General features: G+C 38.1%; 2 protein-coding genes across 4 annotated transcripts in view; one reads left to right on the top strand and one right to left on the bottom strand.

Moving 5' to 3' along the window:
* The first annotated feature begins 773 nt into the window (after positions 1-773).
* On the top strand, positions 774-9,021 carry tegt (testis enhanced gene transcript (BAX inhibitor 1)). Of its 2 annotated transcripts, none has more exons than XM_042410306.1 (10): positions 774-1,022; positions 2,981-3,092; positions 3,213-3,321; positions 4,999-5,119; positions 5,235-5,283; positions 5,767-5,864; positions 5,964-6,043; positions 6,150-6,250; positions 6,466-6,541; positions 8,931-9,021. In XM_042410306.1, exons 2-10 carry the CDS (start codon positions 3,037-3,039, stop codon positions 8,952-8,954), a joined length of 714 nt encoding a protein of 237 aa, XP_042266240.1. In that variant the 5' UTR covers positions 774-1,022; positions 2,981-3,036; the 3' UTR covers positions 8,955-9,021. The 2 variants fall into 2 exon arrangements, with proteins under 2 accessions (XP_042266240.1, XP_042266239.1); XM_042410305.1 differs by having other exon boundaries at positions 774-1,029.
* A 3,735-nt stretch (positions 9,022-12,756) lies between these two features.
* nckap5l (NCK-associated protein 5-like) overlaps positions 12,757-18,077 on the bottom strand; it is a 38,156-nt gene continuing 32,835 nt past the window's right edge. For both annotated transcript variants that reach the window (XM_042409321.1, XM_042409322.1), the window contains exons 11-13: positions 15,937-16,218; positions 14,439-14,590; positions 12,757-13,035 (exon numbers count right to left, since the gene is read on the bottom strand). In XM_042409321.1, coding sequence (XP_042265255.1) covers positions 12,775-13,035; positions 14,439-14,590; positions 15,937-16,218 — 695 coding nt within the window. In that variant the 3' untranslated portion in view covers positions 12,757-12,774. The remainder of the gene's footprint in view (positions 13,036-14,438; positions 14,591-15,936; positions 16,219-18,077) is intronic.

The following is an 18,077-nucleotide window of genomic DNA, read 5'->3' as shown; positions in this document are numbered from 1 at the left end:
AAGCATGCAGCATATAACGAATGTTTCTTTGCATTTGCGCCCACAAACACAACATAGAAGAATAAAAATATAAAAAATGAAATGAACAAAGTAGTAGTAAAATTAAATGTAGTTTTGAAATGGGATATAAAACTTGAAATGAACTGTTGACTGTACAAAAGAAATATGGACAAAGAAATGAAATGTATGAAGGTGACAAGTGCAAACATTAAATGTGACGTGTGCAATAAATAAATGATGTAACATTGGAGGTTGAATGCAATGTACAAATCCAGTGTGATGAAATACATGAAAGCGACAAATGCAGGGATTAAAAGAGGGTTGTGAAATGTAAAATCCAGTTTGATAACAGCACGGTTCAGCTATTTAGTGAAGCAACAGCTTCCGGAAAGATCTGCTCTTGAAACGTGAGGTCTTAGCCAAAAATCGGTAAACTTTTAGGCGACATAATAATTAGAAAATCGCTGCTTTGTTTGTTGACGACTATAATGGTTCGTCTGAAATTCACGGGTCGGCCATTTTAGATGTACCGAGGGCAGCGTCATTTTTTCCCTTACCCGCATTCTGCAAGGACCCGCCCCTATTCTGCCTCTGATTGGCTCTGACCTTGATATTATCCTAACTCTAACCAATCTAATTATCGAAGGCAACGAGGACTAGCCAATCAGAGGTAGAGTAGGGCGGTTCTTCGCAGAATGCGGGTGGAAAAAATATAAAGCGCGAGGTGACATACCAGGAAGTGTTTTTTTAATATAAATGTTTCATGTCACTTGCGTTCTGTGAAGAGTTAAAAAAACAAAATTGCTGTAATATACAATGATTATAAAATAAAATACTTCTTAATTGCATTTTTCGATTTTAACCGTTGGGACTCGGGGCTTTTTCTTCTGGGCGTTTCCATGGTGACATCACTAGGCCGCTGTAGGAGCTAACTGACACGTAATATTTATCTCTCTCAAAATACATAACAGAAGAGCAGCAGGAGGAAAGAGACCCAACCGATAGCTTTGAGTTCACAGGAGGTGAGAAGTAGGTATATTATTTCATATTAGCATGTTGTGATAATGTCCTCGGTGCGTCGTATTTTCTGAACAGACGATTGAACGAGACGTGGCCCGTGTTTAACGCTTTCTGGCTAACGTTAGCAACGCTAGCTATTAATAATATGATAGTATCATGCTGCCCGACACTGTTTTTCCGTCTGTCTGACTGTTGCCCGACTTTTCCTTTCTATTCCTCACAATATATTTATATTACTTAAACGGATTGGGTCAGGTAACAGTTAACAACGTCAACGGTAATTGCTAGTATGTTCAGGAAGCATGATTGTGCGCTAGTTTTGTCAACGCTTGACATTTTAGCCTGTTGTGTAATGCTGCAAACCCTCATCTAGCGTTGGCTTTACTACGCACTTCTGTCCCCATAAGGTCCGATCTGTGACCTGCTGCCTGTGTATCATTAACACTGGTGGAAGAGTTACTGGATAACATACTTGGTTAAGTAAAAGTAGCAGTAACCTGATGCATGAATACTCAAGTGCAAGCGAAAGAATCCAAAATGAGAGTACGCATTAGGTAGACCGGCCCCTGTCAATGTTACGGGGTAGGTTCATAATTTTTCAATTTTATCTTAAAACAAAACAACTGTCAATTGCCCAAATAAACACTGAAACACTGGTTTTCCCCGCTGTAATCATTCTTCCTGTTCATACTGGCTGTTAAAAAATCCCCTTCAAATGTGCTTTCAATGTAAGTGATGGAGGCCAAAATTCACAGTGTTTCCACACAGTCATTTATTGCAAAAATGCATTTAAAAGTTGATGTGAAGCTTATATGAGGCTTCAGCAGTCTGAGTTAGTCACATTAAGTGGATATCTGCCACATTTACAATCTTTTTAGCATCAAATTCCCTATTTGTGTTTTCTTGGACAGTGTTTCCCTGTCGAGCTGTGGTGGAAGTATAATAAAAAAAGAGGGACTTTGGCACTAAAAAGACTAACGTTGAAAGATATCTATTTGATTTGACTCATTTGGACGTTTGAAGCTTCATACTAGTTGAGTTGGTCAAATTAAGTGGATATCTCCCACAGTTTCAGTCTTTTTAGTTAAAAAAATCCCTCTTTATGTCTTGATGGATAGTGTGAAATCTTAAAAAGAGGGAATTTGGCACTAAAAAGAGAATAAATCTGGAAGATGTTGAATTTATTTGAGTATTTTGGACGACTAAAGCTTCATATTATCTCCAAGTAAACTTGTAAATACATTATTGCACAGAAGGAGGCTTGTGGAATTTGTCCCCCATCACTTACATTATAAGTGCATTACGAAAGGATCTTGTAATGGCCAGTATGAACAGGAGGAATGATTACAGCAAGAAAAACCTGTTTCAGTGTTCCTCTGGGCACCTGACTGTTGTTCCAAGACAGACTTGAAAAACTGTGAACCTGTTTTTAACAGCAGTGGAAGAAGTACTTTATTTAGGAAAATAAAAGTAGCAATAACCTGATGTAAAATACTCCCAGTACAGAATAAAAGTAGTAGCAATGAAATAAAGTATCAAAATAAAAGCAGAATGACTTGTGTCAAGGTTTTATTGTTGTATTAATGGATCAGTGTTATTGATGCTATATTATTGGGTAGTTTAATCTATAACAATGCATCATATTTTATAAACTGGTCATGCGTTTTATATGTAAAATCCTAATCTAAAAAGTACAATAGTTCCCTTTTAAATGTAGTGGAGTAGAAACGTAAAGTAGCATAAAATGGAAATACTCAAGTAAAGAACAAGTTCCTCAAAGTTGCATTTAGATACAGCACTTGGTTAAATATATGTAGTTGTTAGTTGCTTTCCGCTACTGATGATTAACAAGTGGTTGCACCTGTGCTGCTCTCTGTGAACGCTGCAGGCTCACAGCTACGGTCGGTGAATAGTTGAAATTCTTGCCTTTGACTCTAATCATGTGGTTTTTCTTTTTCAGAGGAGACACTGTCTGATCAAAAAAATCTCTTCAGATCTCAAACCCCCGCTTCCATCATGAACGTGTTCGACCGCAACATCAACTTCGACGCTCTCCTCAAGTTCTCCCAAATGTACGTAAGCACGCGGTCGAACAATGTGTGATGTTAGTCATATTGAACTTTATCTACTTTACCTCAGGTTTCTATCGCCCAGCCCTGTTCACCCTTATCTTTTTCTTTTTTTTCTTGCAGATCTCATTCCACCCAGGTGCACTTGAAGAATGTGTACTCAAGCCTGGCAGTTTGTATGTTTGTGGCTGCAGCTGGCTCCTACGTCCATGTCGTCACACGCCTCTTTCAGGTAATAACTAACAACATACACCGGAGTCCAGGTTGATCCTTTACAGCGAGACAATGATGCCCTTTAGTAAACTACAGATATGAATACATTATCCTTCCTAATCTAACCTCATTTTTAAGTTTTAAATTCCCTTTGGGATTTAAAAAAAAAAGTAAAGGGGAGGGGGAGGACTCAGCAGCCAGACGTTTCTCTGCTCTATGTTTAGGAGATTGTCACTATAATGAGAATAGCTGATCCAACTTAAAGGTCAGTCCACTTTCAGTGAGCCTGGTCGGGTTAGGCTAACGGGGCTTTCACTTCTCCAGCAGTTGGGGAAACAACAGACAAGACTTTTCTTTGTCTTGTGAAGCTGCAGCATTTATTAACTGACACGCTGCATTGTACTCTGTACATTTACTGCCAGACTGACAACTCAACTCTGCTCTGCCCACATTCACCTCACTTTTCTGCCGCTTGCTCAACCACACACTCACATTACACACTGCCCTGTTCCTGTTAGCAGCTACGCTACTCTTGTAACAGGACCTAACCCTAACCCTAATCCTATGATCAGTCCACTTAAAGTAGATAATGTAGTTAACAATAACCAAACCAATTAAATATATGATATTTGCTGTGTCATATTGCACCTCATCTTCCCTGCAGGTTAATGTTTTAGTTCATAAAAGTGTATTCATGTTGTTTTTTTACGATGTTAGTGGAAAGATGGAACGCTTCCGCTATAAAACACTGTGGAAAACCCTGAAGTCAGCAGCTGCATGTGAAATCACTCCCTCATTCACTCACCAGTATAACACACACTCAAACAGTAAATTAAGATTTTTGGACACTAATTACAGTCAGATGTAGAGTCACACACAAGTCATTTTTGCATCTATGAAATGCGTTCGGGATCGTCATGGAGACTCCTCTTTTTGCTCCACAGTGGAGTTTTTTTTGAAGGTTATAATATAGTGATACATTCACACTCAACATGAATGAAACGGTGAACACTAAATATAGTTCACTGTATAGTAAACAAGGAGTGATTTCATTGTTGCCACTCAGGCGCTGAACACATCCTTTTGTTTCCTGTTAACCTCAGTTCATGTTTCATGTGATAACAGTGACAGTTTATGCTGGTAGAAGACTGTGAAACACAGCGAAGAACACTAAGACTTCAATTAACCTTTCTACCAAAATTTGGATGCTTAAAGCCAAAAAAAAATCATATTTTATCTGAAAAAATATAAAAACAGAAACAAACTAATGAGCAAAACAAAGCCTGCACATGTGAAACGACAAAAAGCAACATAAGAACGACTCTGATGTCATCTTGTACCTGCTACACCAGTTTCCATACTGGGAGTATTATAGTTGTTCTCCTGTTTATTAACACTGCAGGCACATGTAAGATATTACAGGTCAAACTACAGGTCTGTAGTTTTAATCAGGAACACAATAAGATGATGATGAGACAACTTTATTCATCCCAAAGGAAATATTCAGTCGTATCTTCCTCCTGTTTCTTCTGTGATGTTCAGAAACGGTTTTACAGGATAACAACAATCTGAACATGGACATTAACCTTTTTTGAAAGAATGAAAAGATAATCGTGCCCATGATTGGGACATTGCATCATTCAACACAGTAAATGAGCGTTTCGGCATGCCTTGACCACCATGTCCGTGTCGTCAGGGCGGCGTGCTGTCTGTGCTCGGCTCTCTGGGAATGATGTTCTGGCTCGCCATGACGCCACACAACTCCGAGACAGAGAAGAAGAGACTGGCTATCCTCGCGGGATTCGCCTTCCTCACAGGTAAACTGATGCAGCTATGAGCTAACAGCAGATGAAAACAGTTATTTGACGTGCGATCAGAGCGTTTTCTGCTAACTTACTGTCATGTAACAACAGTGTTTGTCTTCCTCTCCAGGCGTCGGCCTTGGCCCCACACTGGACTTTGTCATCGCTATCAATCCCAGGTATGTGAACAGTTACTCAATGTTCAACATCTGCATATGAGCAGCTGAACAGCTGGCTGAATGAAAGATAAACACAGAAACCATGAAACATTAAACACCGGTTTGATGATAAGAGTATTTAGTGACGATTGGCGGTGGAGCTGCAGTGATTAGTAGATAAAATTATAAGTTATAAGCTAAACTGGTAAACATTTGCTGCTTGCAGCTTGTCAGATGGGAGGACTTTTCTGTCTCATACATGATCATTTATTTGGATTTAAAACTGCTGATCGAACAAAAAAAGACATTTGAAGACGTCATTGTGGGCTCAAAGAAATTCTAACAACCGTTTCTCACATTTTTCTGACTTTTTACAGACAAATTGATTAATCAAGAGTATGATTGGCAGATAAATCGATATATAAATCTGACTGTGGGTATTTACGCATCTTATGAAGTGTTTTAATTACTTAAAAAGTTTGTTCTGGGTTTTTTTCTCCGCAGCATCATCGTGACAGCTTTCATGGGAACCTCCGTGATTTTCATCTGCTTCACTCTCAGCGCTCTCTACGCCAAACGCAGGAGCTACCTGTTCCTGGGAGGTAACCACTCTTTATTCATTGAGATTTAATTTGTTCATAAGAGAAATAAGCAGTGACAAAGTTCTAACTACTTCTTCTTCTTCTTCTTCTTCTTCTCAGGCACACTGATGTCCGGCCTCTCCCTCCTCTTCCTCATGTCTGTGATGAACATGTTCTTCGGATCTGTGATGCTGTTTAAGGTAGCCGAACCAACATGGCACCGTTCCTCACTAAAAGTTTCAGCCGTGTTTCACGCCGTGTTGTGTAAATCATCGGGTTTTTTTTGTGTTTTATCTCCTCTGACAGGCGCACATGTATCTCGGGCTGCTCATCATGTGCGGCTTCGTCCTGTTTGACACTCAGCTCATCATTGAGAAAGCAGAGAACGGAGACAAGGACTACGTCTGGTGAGGACTCGATCTGTCGGCTTTACATAACCAAACATCATGCAAATACATCCTGCAGTCAGCTGCACCACATGGCTACAATGAAAGACTTGTTCATATGAGTGATACATACATGCTAAATGGGCTTTTGCAACCATGTGCTCTTTATTTTAGAGATATTGAATGACGTGTGTACAGAGTCTGAAACAAACTTTGTATGTGTTGTGTTTTTGAAGGCACTGCGTGGACTTGTTCCTCGACTTTATCACCATCTTCAGAAAACTGATGGTCATCCTCGCCATGAACGATAAGGTACAGAAGTTATTTCATAATCCTGATCTTTTAAAAGTGAAGTCCAGTATGTATTATGTATTTTTCTTCTGGTCAACAATTCATGAAAAGAGGAAGATCGTCTATTAGAGGTGTAACGGTACGTGTGTTCACCCTAAACCGTGACATCACGGTTGAGTGGGTGCAGTCGTATGAAGCAGCTACTGTCAAAATAGTTTAATAATCCACTTGGTCCAACATGCAGAATAATAATTCTAGAGCGTGGAACGTTTTGCACCACTAGCATGCTCATGAATTTGTTAGCCAGCTTAACCAAGTTAGCCTGAGTCACTCTGCCGTCAGAATGACAAACAAGAGACTCAAAACACTGACCGAGTGCAACACTATTATTAAAATATGCTCCGTTATCTCTGTAGTGAAATGATACCGCGCCCCCCCTCCCCTCTCTGTGACGGTTGGCTTTGAGTTAAGTCGTTCAGAACAAAGATAAACAGATTTCTGACGTGTTCAGATGAAACGTTGTAAGAACCAGTTCTGAGAGAGAAAAGTGCAGTGAAAGTAGTGGTTTGGTTCCTCTGACTGATATATTATTATATATGACATCTTTAGATTATTAATAGTGAAGCATCGGTGTTAGAGCAGCATGTTACTGTTGTAGCTGCTGCAGGTGGAGCTAGTTTCAACTACTTTATATACAGTTAGACCATAAATCAGCATAAAACAGCTGTCAGGTGTCTCGACTCCTCTGAAGAAACAGAAAGGATGTTTTACTTTTTCCACTGCAGCAACGTAACTGTTTCAGTAATGAGTTTTGGCCAGTGAGCCATTTTTGGATGTTTACATTTTTCAAAATTAAAGACCAAAATGTTATTTTCTACCTTCCTTTTTTTTCCCTGCTGCACTGAACCATGACCTCAAAACTGTGGTTCATACCGAACTGTTACACCCCCGTCGTCTATGAGCTGATCCCACTAACAAGTCCTGATACATTTCGTTCCTCTGTGTTCCTGTCGATTATTGATGGATGACAAGTTCCTTCATTATGATGGACACAACATCTGTAGTTAATCTTGTTCTGTGGACCGTCCTGCTGCTGAAAACACTCACTGACCCACCAAATGTGTATAAATCCACAGCTGAAAATAGTCCTTAACAAATCCAACACTAACTCCTGTTCAATCATTGTTTCCTAACAGTGATCGACTGTTTTAGCAAATTATTTGGCCTTTTGTAAAAAGAAACGAGAAGTTTTTAAAGATTCACATCTTCGGTGGGAACAGACGAGCTTGTGGCTGAGAACCACAGACAGGCGGAGGAAGTAAAAGCAACCAGAGACAAACGAATTCATTGTTGGTCTCGGTCTTTTTGTGGGATTTCCAAAAACACGGTGGTGTTTTCTTCATCTGTAAACCTTGAGACACACTGAACAAACCACACTGTGTTTTAACCACATTTTTGATTAAATGCTGTTTTTTCAAATATTGGATCACCCAAATCATAAAAAAACATGTTTTCTTCATGTTTAGTTCTGGTGGAGTCGAGTGTTGCCTCGCAGATACTTTTGTTACAGATATCTGAGATTTCTGCCACCAACCGATTCACTGAAAAGTTTTCCTCAAAAAACAAACAAACAAAAAAACCCTTGAATATATGTTTCTCGCCTGCTGTAGACGTCACATCAGTTAAACGTCTTTATTTGTATGTCGTTGACCATCGGAGACGTTGTACATCTATAAAGCACCAGTGAGACGGTGACAGTTCATCCCTCATATGTGGATTTTCAGTTCGCACTATTAGACTGGTACTACCGTCGTCATGGAAACTCATCGACTGATAACGGACACGTGTTAATTTTAGCAATTTTAGCGAGCCCCCCTGAGGCAAATTTGTGATAATTGAGTTATAAAAAGAAATAAATTAACTTAAATGAATTCATTATTTTGTAAACAGTCAGTCAAAAAGGCATCGACTTGCATTTTTAGAGGTTTTAAAAAGGTTGTAAAAAGTCTTAAATTTGGTCAAAAACTGCAGAAACCCTGAATTTAGTTTGTGGTTTACAAATGACAGAAAATTATGTTTGAATATCTGAGTGTCAACATGTGTTTTCAGAAACATTGTCTCTGTTTAATCCTCCAACCTCCCTGTTTTTTTTTTTTTTTAAACTGTTTACTGAGTTCAGCACAGAGTTCATTCACCTCGTCCGTATCGAGGCGATGACACAACTCTCTGATATCTCAAAATTAAACACATCCTCACGGCTCGATGCCACCAGAGTGAAGAGAGAATCTTTTTTTTTTTTTTTTTTCTTCATGATTTGGGTGAACTGCTCCTTTTTTTTTTAAATTCTGTTTGGAGACCTGTTTGTTCGCTGCCCTGTGAAACTAATAATCCGTCTTTTTTTCTGTTTCAGGACAAGAAGAAAGAGAAGAAGTAGAGAAAGTTTGAGTAGCTGGAAAAAATAAAAAAAACAATCTGTCAGAGAAGGCACAATTTGCAACGCACTTGATACTCTTCACTTTGTCTTCATTTCTTGAATTAACTCCTATGTGGTCTTATATTACTGAACTTCCTTTGATTTTTTTTTTTTTTTCTTTTCTGTTCAAACTTACAACAAAGGGTTGAATGTAAGTTAAATTAATGCTTAGTCCCATTTTTGGCTGTGAATGGAGAGTAGACTAATGCTGCAGTGAACATGCTTGGCCTGTAGAGGGGAGCGTTGCGCTATGAAGACTCCCCCCACCCCCCCCACCTTTAAAAAAAAAAAAAAAAAAAAAAAAGAAGCTGAGCAGCACTTCATGATTTTCATATTACTGTTATTTAGTGCCATAAATTAACTACATGATAGGCTCCTTTTTTTTTTTTTTTTTTTTTTTTTAGCGAGTCACGTGAGCTTCTGATACTGATCATTGTTTTATTTGAAGTCATGTAATTACTCACATCCACTGATTTGCTTATTTATAGTTTTTCTTCCTCTTCTTTTAGTGCAGTGTCACAACAACATATGGGTGTCCCATGATTTTGACAACAGATTCCTCTCCTTCCTCCTCCTCCTCCTCTTCCTCCTCCCTTTTAAAAGAAATTTCTCCCCCCCTACTGTAATCGTTTGTTCCCTTTTTTTGAAATATGTTGACCAAGATTTTTTGAGTAAGAATGGCGACGCCTGGTATAGAGCTGACACACACACACACACTATGAACGCCTGTCAGACTGGAGATGATCCACGCTGACACTCAGACGGACTCACAGCCTCGCTGGTTCAGGATTTTTTTTTTTTTTTTTTTTTTTTTTTTGGACGTTGGCTCGGCGGAGGAGGAAGAGTCGGTGCCATCTGTCCCCCTGTTTTCAACTCGGATAGCAAACACAGGCGAGCTATTCAGACCCCTCCCCTTGTAAATTTCTCTAAATATCTGTTGTCTAGAAATTAGTTTTGCCAAATGATGTGATGTTAAGGGTATGATTCTCTTTTTTTTTTTTTTTTTTGAAAGTGTATACTGTGAAGAATTTATTTTATTGATGTAAAATTGAAACTAATAATTTGATACATTTGCTCAAATAAATGTGTTGAACGTACATCTTCACTCTCACTGTGTATTTATGCTTCTTTAAAGGACAAGTTCACGGTTTTTCATGTCTGCCTTAAAACAAACTAAACATTGACACACGTTTTTCTAACTTATATTTTACTGTAATCATTCCTCCCGTTTATACTGAACATTAGAAGATGAATTATTCAATGTAAGCGACTTCTAACGTGTAAAAGTGTATTTAAAAGTGAAGCTTCAGTCGTCCAAATGAGTCAAAATGTGCCAAATTCCCTCTTTTGCATTGCAGCTGAACAGAAAAACACTGTTGAGACACAAAGAGGGAATTTTTTACTAAATAGACAAAACCAAATATATTCAAATAAACTTTTAAATACACTTTTGTGGATGAAGGACTGTGGATTTTGGCCTCCATCACTTCCATTGAAAGCACATTTGAAGGGGATCTTTTAATAGCCAGTATGAACAGGAGGAATGATTACAGTGAGGGAAAAACCTCTGTCTGTGTTCATATGGACACCAAATTACCATGTAAATGTAGTAATACCTATAAAAAAGTTAAAGGTACTTTTAGTGTATCATTAGCAAAATTATTTAAAGTCTCCCTCGACTCGTAAATGTGTTTTTCTTCTTGTTGCTTCATTTGGATGTTTGAGCTTCACGCTGCAGAGTTTGAACACTAAAAGGCTGTTTTCAAGTTAATCTGCAGAATAAGGAAAGTTTCTCTGTGCTCGCTTTAAATCTGAGTTTAAAACGTGAACCTACAAGCAGGATTTGTGATTTAACGACTAGTCCTGGTCCAGTATGCAACTTAAGTGTGATGTGTAAACTTGAAGCTTCCAGTAAAAATAGTTAAAACTTCCACTATAAATCAGAAATATTCACATATTCAAAAATCCTGGATTTTTCAATGAGGAAGAAGGAGTTGATGTTGTTTTAAGAATTTCTAACAAAGACATTGTTTTTCCATTTTAAAAAGTTAAATGTAAAAACTACAAACTATTATTCAGAGTATTTTTATGTCTTTAAAACATGTCTGGAGGGGAACTTCAAGTAAATGCAGTAATACCTGTAAAAATACTCCATTACAAGTAAGAGTTCTGCATTTAAAATGTCAAGTAAAAGTACTTAAAGCATATTAAAAACAATTTAAAGTTCTCATACTGCAGAAAATGACCCTTATAAGTCATACTTACATATATATTGATTTATTATTGCTGATGTGTTAATGTGTAAGCAGCACTTTAAATGTAGTTTCTTGAGCTAATTTAAACTTTTATATCCTGTTGGGGCAATTTAATTTATAATAATGCATCATATTTTACAAATTCATTATATATTTTGTATATAAAATCTTAATCTGAAACCAGTATAGCTGTCAAATAAATGCAGAGGAGCAAAAAAGTACAATATTACCCTCTGAAATGTGGCGGAGTAGAAATATAAAATTGCAGAAAAAGGAAGCGAAATACAAATAAATTTTCGTAAATGATGCCAACAGCCAAAATAACGACTTTGAAAAAATTGCATCCAGACAAAAGGACTAAATCAAAAGATTTTAATTAGAAAGTTGAAAAACGGCAGTAGGTACATAGGACCTCTATCGGCTAGAGAACGAACAGCAACAGAGATGTTGAAATACAAGATATGAACATAATCTACTAAGCGAAGGAGACTGCAAATTTCACAGAAAGATTACAAAAAAAAACCAAAACAAAAAAAAAAAAAAGATGGCTGCAAATGATGTACATTTAAAATAAATAAATAATAGAAATACATATTCATTGAATAGTGTAGCCATTTCTCTTATCTATGTTATTATTGCTGGTATATATTACCTTTAAATGTATTATGATTTAAAACAGACATATTCTGACAACCTTCCTCGGTCGCAAAACAATATCAACATGATCAATAAAATCGTTTTATACATTTAAAATCATGATGCATGGGGGAGTTTTTAGCAATTAAGAATCACAGACATGAACATTCATTTTTTTCTTTCTTTTTTTCTTGTTTTTTTTTTTTTTTTTTTTTTAAAAGGAGCTCCGTATTTTTTTTCCCGATACATTATGTGGTGAAATGACGTCGAGACCAGAATGACGATGTTTTGATACAGTACAGTACGTCGGCTGTTGAACTGTTTCACTGTTTCCTTGAACGACTGATGTCCGTTTACCGGGATGATGAGAAAAACAAAAGACAAAAGTTGCTGAACAACTACCAGGAAGTGACGATTTTTTGTGCTAATCGTTAGCTCGGCCATGCGTTTTGTAGTCCTGTATACATGAAATCGATGAGTCCACAGTCGGTCTTGATTGTGATAAAAGTGAACAACCTATATATCATTCGAGTGGCTTTTGGCTTCATGTTTATTGGGAATCCTGAGGAGAAGTCTTTATATCCATCCTTCCAGTTGCAACAGAGACACAGATGATGAGACAACATCATCATCATCATCATCATCATCATCATCTAACCAGTCAGATCAGAGTTTTTCTCGCGGACATCAACGGGGCAGCGCAGTTTCTTTTCCTCAAAAAAAGGTGGTGGCGGGTCACAGCAGCAGCATCACAGTACAGCCAGCGAGCAGCAGGCGTGTTCAGGGTGCTGCTGGCTCTTATTGTCTTATGGACTAGATGAGCATTTGCCTCTCTGGTCCTTTCTGTCCCCCTCCCTCCCGCCCCCCCCACCTCCCGCTTCTTGGCCGGATCATCCTTGGCTGCCGCAGGATGACAGACTGTCGTACAGAGAATCGCTGAGCGACTCGGGGGTCTCCAGGACCTGAGGGCGGCTCGGGGAGAGCGCTTCCTCCGGTCGCTCCCTGAGCAGCTCCAGCCCGGCCTCGCGGCTCATCTCGGGGACGCTAGGGGTGCGGGTCTTCCCCCTGCGGCTCATCCCGGACTGGGCAGGGACGGGCAGGCTGCCTGGGTCCACCACCCGGCTGGAGGAAGGGCCCCCGGCCTTCATGCTCTGAGAGGAAGCAGAGAGGGAGAAGGGGGGATATTTTAGGTCGTGACTTTCATCTTACGTAACGCCTTCAGGTGCAAAAAACCAGAAGTGGGTTACAGAAATCATCCAACTGTGAATCTTTAATATTCAGCTGATTAATAATTTCTAAAGGGAGAATGTGCTTCAGTGTTTTTACATTATGTAAGATGTGAGAGCAGATTTAAAAATGTATCTCCGCTTTACCGCCTTGCAAAGTATTTTCAGTGTATAAGTGACCCAGTTAATTCCCTTTTCTGCTAAGTTTGTGCATCAAGTCTTTCGTCATTTTCTCAGCTAGTTTCAAATCAGGCTGCGCCATTAAAACTTAAAGAGTAACTACACACCCAGATTCTGCCGGACTGATCGCCGCTCGGCGATGCGGAGCTGCCGTCGGCCTCTGCGTGACTCTCCTGCAGAGCTTTGACCGTCACTAGAAGCTCATTCATTCAATCGCCCTTTGTTTAAAGTGTCTGAGCTGAGTAAGCGGCTCTGCTGCGAGAGGTTCCTCCAGTGTGTCGGTGCGTAGCCGTTAGGGCGTTAACATCCTGTTTTTATATGAATTTCATGACGTAGATAAGTCATAAACGGTCCGCATCGGCCTTGCGAGGTTCAGAGCTGATTTAAAACAAAAGATGGTGCGTTGAGTCATTTTGAACCCGATGTCAATGTCAACATTAACCCCAGCGTTGATGTGTTTCATCACAGTAGAGTCATAATTTAGTTTACAGATGAAAAAACATCTTTAAGTAAGCAGAAACTCTTATTACAGCAAGAAATTTTGGCTCCTGACTGTTGTTTTAAAACAGATTAGACTGCTAATAAACACTTTAGTAATGTGTGAATCATAAGTTGCTAGGAAACTGAATCTGTAGCGCTGACCAATCAGAAGCAATCAACTATGTAAACAGGAAGTAACTGTAGCATTACTGCCACATAACTAAAAATAACAGTTTTAGGGGCCAAAAGATAAAATAAACTTTACTGTCAATCCTTTTTCAATACAGATGTGACTTTGTTGATTTCTGTCTGCATCTCTGGAGAAATATTTAGAATTAATGAGTATTAGTTTACAATAAGAGGGAAATATCTCATTATGCTAAGCTAAGACATTATTTGATCATTTACTCTAATTTTATTGGCGTAAAGGTTTATAATTTGGGGTTTGGTGTGTCTGGCAGAAGTAGGTGTTGGCTAATTATTTAGTAGCGACTAATCTGATGATCCTGGTTTTAATTAATGACGCTTAAATCTCCACTTCCGTTATAACGAGGATGAGATTGAATTTACAAACAGCTGGTGCAACCGGATCCAGGAGTTACAGGCTCTTTTTGAAAACAGATTTAAGCTCGAATCTGACCGAAAGTCAACTGAACTCCCGTCCGTACCCCTCTGAATGGTGAGCCGAAGGATACCGCCTCCTCCTCTTCCTCCTCCACTGCCAGGTACACCTCTGCAGGTCCCGCCGGGGTCTTCAGGTTGGGGAAGGTCCAAGTCTTCGAGCGAGATGAGAACATGTTCGCTCCGTGGGCCTCTTTGTCTGTAGGTGGAGAGATTACGTACATGTACATGTTATCCAGAGCTGCAACAATCAGTTGATTGATTGATTAGTCGATCAACAGACAGTTAGCCGTGATTGGAAACTATTTGATAATGGAATAAGCTTTTTTTTCCAGCAAAAATGGCAAAAATCTTTTGGTTCCAGCTTCTGAAATGTGAGTATTTGCTTGTTTTCTTTGATTTCTATGAACATAAAATGAGTCTCTTTGGTTTTTGAACTGTTTATCAGACAAAAGAAATATGAAGACGTCATCTTGAGCTGAGGGAAGTTGTACATATGTAATAACATTATAGAACAAATGATTAATCGAGAAAATAATCAGTAGATCTTAAAATAATCTTTCTCCTCACATCACAGAGGATCATCTGGAGGTTTTTACTAAACAGAATCATCAGGAGAACAAACGTTTGTCTAAATCCTCATTTTAAAGTGATGAAGGTCGTTTAACTGTTTCTGACTTCAGGAACCTGAACATCTCGTCACGCTTTTAAAACGATGGAGGCAGCTGATCCAGCTGAGTCAGGTTTGTCTGTTTTATTTGGTTGAATTTTATTGGTTGAGATCGTCAGTGTTATTTGTTTTATGATTTTATTATCCATCTTATGTATTTATATTTAAGAATATGTATATCTGATTCTACATTTATTGATTGCTGTATCCTTCTGATCAAATCTGTTTAATTCTCTTCATATTTGATCTATTTTATTAGTTTTTTTTGGTAACCTTCATGTTTTATGTTCTTTGTGCTGCTTCTGATTCTTAATCTCAGTGAGACATTTCTCCTACTTAAATCAAGTTATATAAATGATAACCTAAATTGAGCTGCAACTAACATTTATTTTCATTATTTATTAATCTGCCGAATATTTTTTCAACTAATCGATTAGTCGTTTGATCTATAAAATGTTGTAAATAGCATTATAATTCTTTAAATGTCAACAACAGTTCACCATCACAGAAGACAAAGAAAACCATAAAATCATAACATTTGGAGGCTGAAAATGACAAATATTCTGCTTTTTTTCCCTTAAAAAATGACTAAGATGATTATTTGATTATTAAAATAATTGGCATTTAACTTTCTGTTTATTGACTCATCAATTAATTGACAAATCCTGTAGCTTTAAACCTAAAATTGTCCTAAAAAGTAAATAAATGTGTTTATCTTGGTCAGTGTATGTTTTATAGTTGAGAGGAAACTACATCAAAGTACTAAATTACTCAGTTTGGAAGCTTAATATCACAGCACTGAGTGACCTCTGACGATGTTCTGAACCACCGGATCTCTTCCAGCTGTTATCGTGTGTTCGTGAGGCTGTTCGCACCTTCGCGGATGACGCCGGCGGAGCTTCGTCCCTCCAGCATGGAGCCGTACTGAATGGTGGGAATCAGCTGTTTGTGCGGCACGTAGCACTCCTCCTGCGACGTCAGCTCTCTGTCCAAGGTGCGAGCCCGTCGGCCAGCCCTCCCCGGGGAGCCGGAGGAGTGGTGCTCGGCCCCTCCGGCCCTCGCCTTGGACAGACCCCGTCCCGCTGCACCGCTGCTGCAGTCGGGCAAAGGGAACGTACCGATACCGCTGTCCAGAGTGTAGGTGGAAGCACCGGAACCTGCAGAGAAAAGGAGGAGAGCGACTGTATCATGAGGAAATGCAGAAATAAATAAATGAAATGTTGAGGCAAAGAAGCAAACGTGTAAATTAATGAATTCCAAGTATTTTTATCTTTCACTGAAGCCTCGATCGATTCTCCTCGGGGGCGTGGCCTACTTTATTTACCTTTGATATGCTAATAAAGGTGTGAGCTCATTTATTTCCCCTCAATATGCAAATGATACGTTTCAGTCAAACCCTTATGGATTATCACAGATGTGCAGAGTTGCATTCAATTAAAAAAAAGAGAAGGAATCATTTTATCTACAAAATATACCAAGAGAGTAATATAAACAGTGCTATATTAGTATATATTATATAACTGGATCACTATATTTGATGTATTACATGTAAACAGCATTTTAATGTTGCAGCTGGTCAAGGCTAATAGTAGATAGATAGTAGTTTTATCAGTTATAATGTATAATATTTTATAAATTGATTTTATGTTATTAAAATCATGTAAAATGTTAATCTGCAAAGTAACTAAAGCTGTAAAATGGAGTAAAAATACAATATCTGCCACTAAAATGTAACCACAAATCAAAACTATCTTAAAATTGTACTCTAGTGAATATATTTAGTTAAATTAAAGTCACTTTACGTTTATGTTCATCAGAATTTCCCGTCACTCGGCCCCGAAACAGGATGTGATGTCACGTTTCTGATGTAGGTGATAAATAAATAGTGATCAGAGTGATCAGTGAATGAGAGTGAAGCTGCAGTTTGTAGTGAGATAATGTGACAAACAGTGAATTATAATTTCAACCTTATTATTGGAATATTAGCAGCATGTTCAGTACGATGTTGAAGTTCGACTGTTATTACTTTTGTCCTTTTATAAAAAGCTTATTAAATGTATTCTATAGATTTATTTCTATAGAAACACACATTTTATGTTTTATTCATCTACTCATCTCACCTGATCTATCTGTGTATGTAACAGTCTTTCTGTTGCTAGTAGCAACCACTACTGACACAGATCTGCTCTACTTTGTGTTTGAATCCTCAGAGACAACATTCAAGTTTATACATAATTACCGGGTTTACTTATGTGTAGTGTAGTGCTTAATAAACACACACACACACATAAATTAAAATGAAGTCTTCCTCTACTTCCTCTCTATTTAGCTGTTAATTTAGATAAAATTTCAAGTCTGCCTTGTTTACACTGTATATTTGCTCAGTGGAAAAATAAAATTAAATAGAATAAAAAAGGATAATAACAAGGAGGGTTCAATTAAGTCCAATTAAGGAATCAATCAACAGCTGACAGGGATGAAGCAAAATGATGATGATGATGATTAGTGAGCGTCTGATACCTCAATTTACTGCTCAGAGTGAACTATTAGTGTCTGTTACATAAGGAGGAGTGTTTGTAGTGTTTCCTTCTTTTATTGCAGCTGTTTTGTGATTAATTTTGTGTTAATTTGTAGTTTTTTCTATGATCAGCTACTGCTAATCAAGCTAGCAGCTCTGCTATGTGTCTGCTGCTGTTTTTCTACTTTAACATTCTCATTAACAGCTGAATTACTGTTGTGAAAACTTCAATGTCTTTTACTCTTTTTACTTTTTTCTTCTGGACTCGACTTCCTCTTCGTCTTCCCTGCGTGAAGAAAAAGTGTCACCAGTCTAAATGTGTAATTTGATACCAAGTCCAGACGATCTGAGAGGAAGTGAAAATATGGATATTTTTAGACGTAGATTAACAACCCGTTTATTTATGTGGTGTCTTGTACTCTGATGGGTTTATTATTGTATAAATGTATTTATTTACTACTTACTTTGTGTCGTGTTTCATAATTTTAATTTGACTTG

Source organism: Thunnus maccoyii, chromosome 4 (genome assembly GCF_910596095.1).
Source record: "Thunnus maccoyii chromosome 4, fThuMac1.1, whole genome shotgun sequence".
Classification (NCBI taxonomy): domain Eukaryota; kingdom Metazoa; phylum Chordata; class Actinopteri; order Scombriformes; family Scombridae; genus Thunnus; species Thunnus maccoyii.
Note: the sequence above shows the minus strand (reverse complement) of the source record. Positions and strands in the feature narration are given on the sequence as shown.

Bases quoted from the DNA above. Each gene is read 5' to 3' on its own strand.
- tegt (XM_042410306.1), top strand. From the start codon at position 3,037: ATGAACGTGTTCGACCGCAACATCAACTTCGACGCTCTCCTCAAGTTC. The intron at 5,865-5,963 runs GTAACCACTCTT...TCTTCTTCTCAG, and splicing joins GAGCTACCTGTTCCTGGGAG to GCACACTGATGTCCGGCCTC. The intron at 6,044-6,149 runs GTAGCCGAACCA...CTCCTCTGACAG, and splicing joins GATCTGTGATGCTGTTTAAG to GCGCACATGTATCTCGGGCT.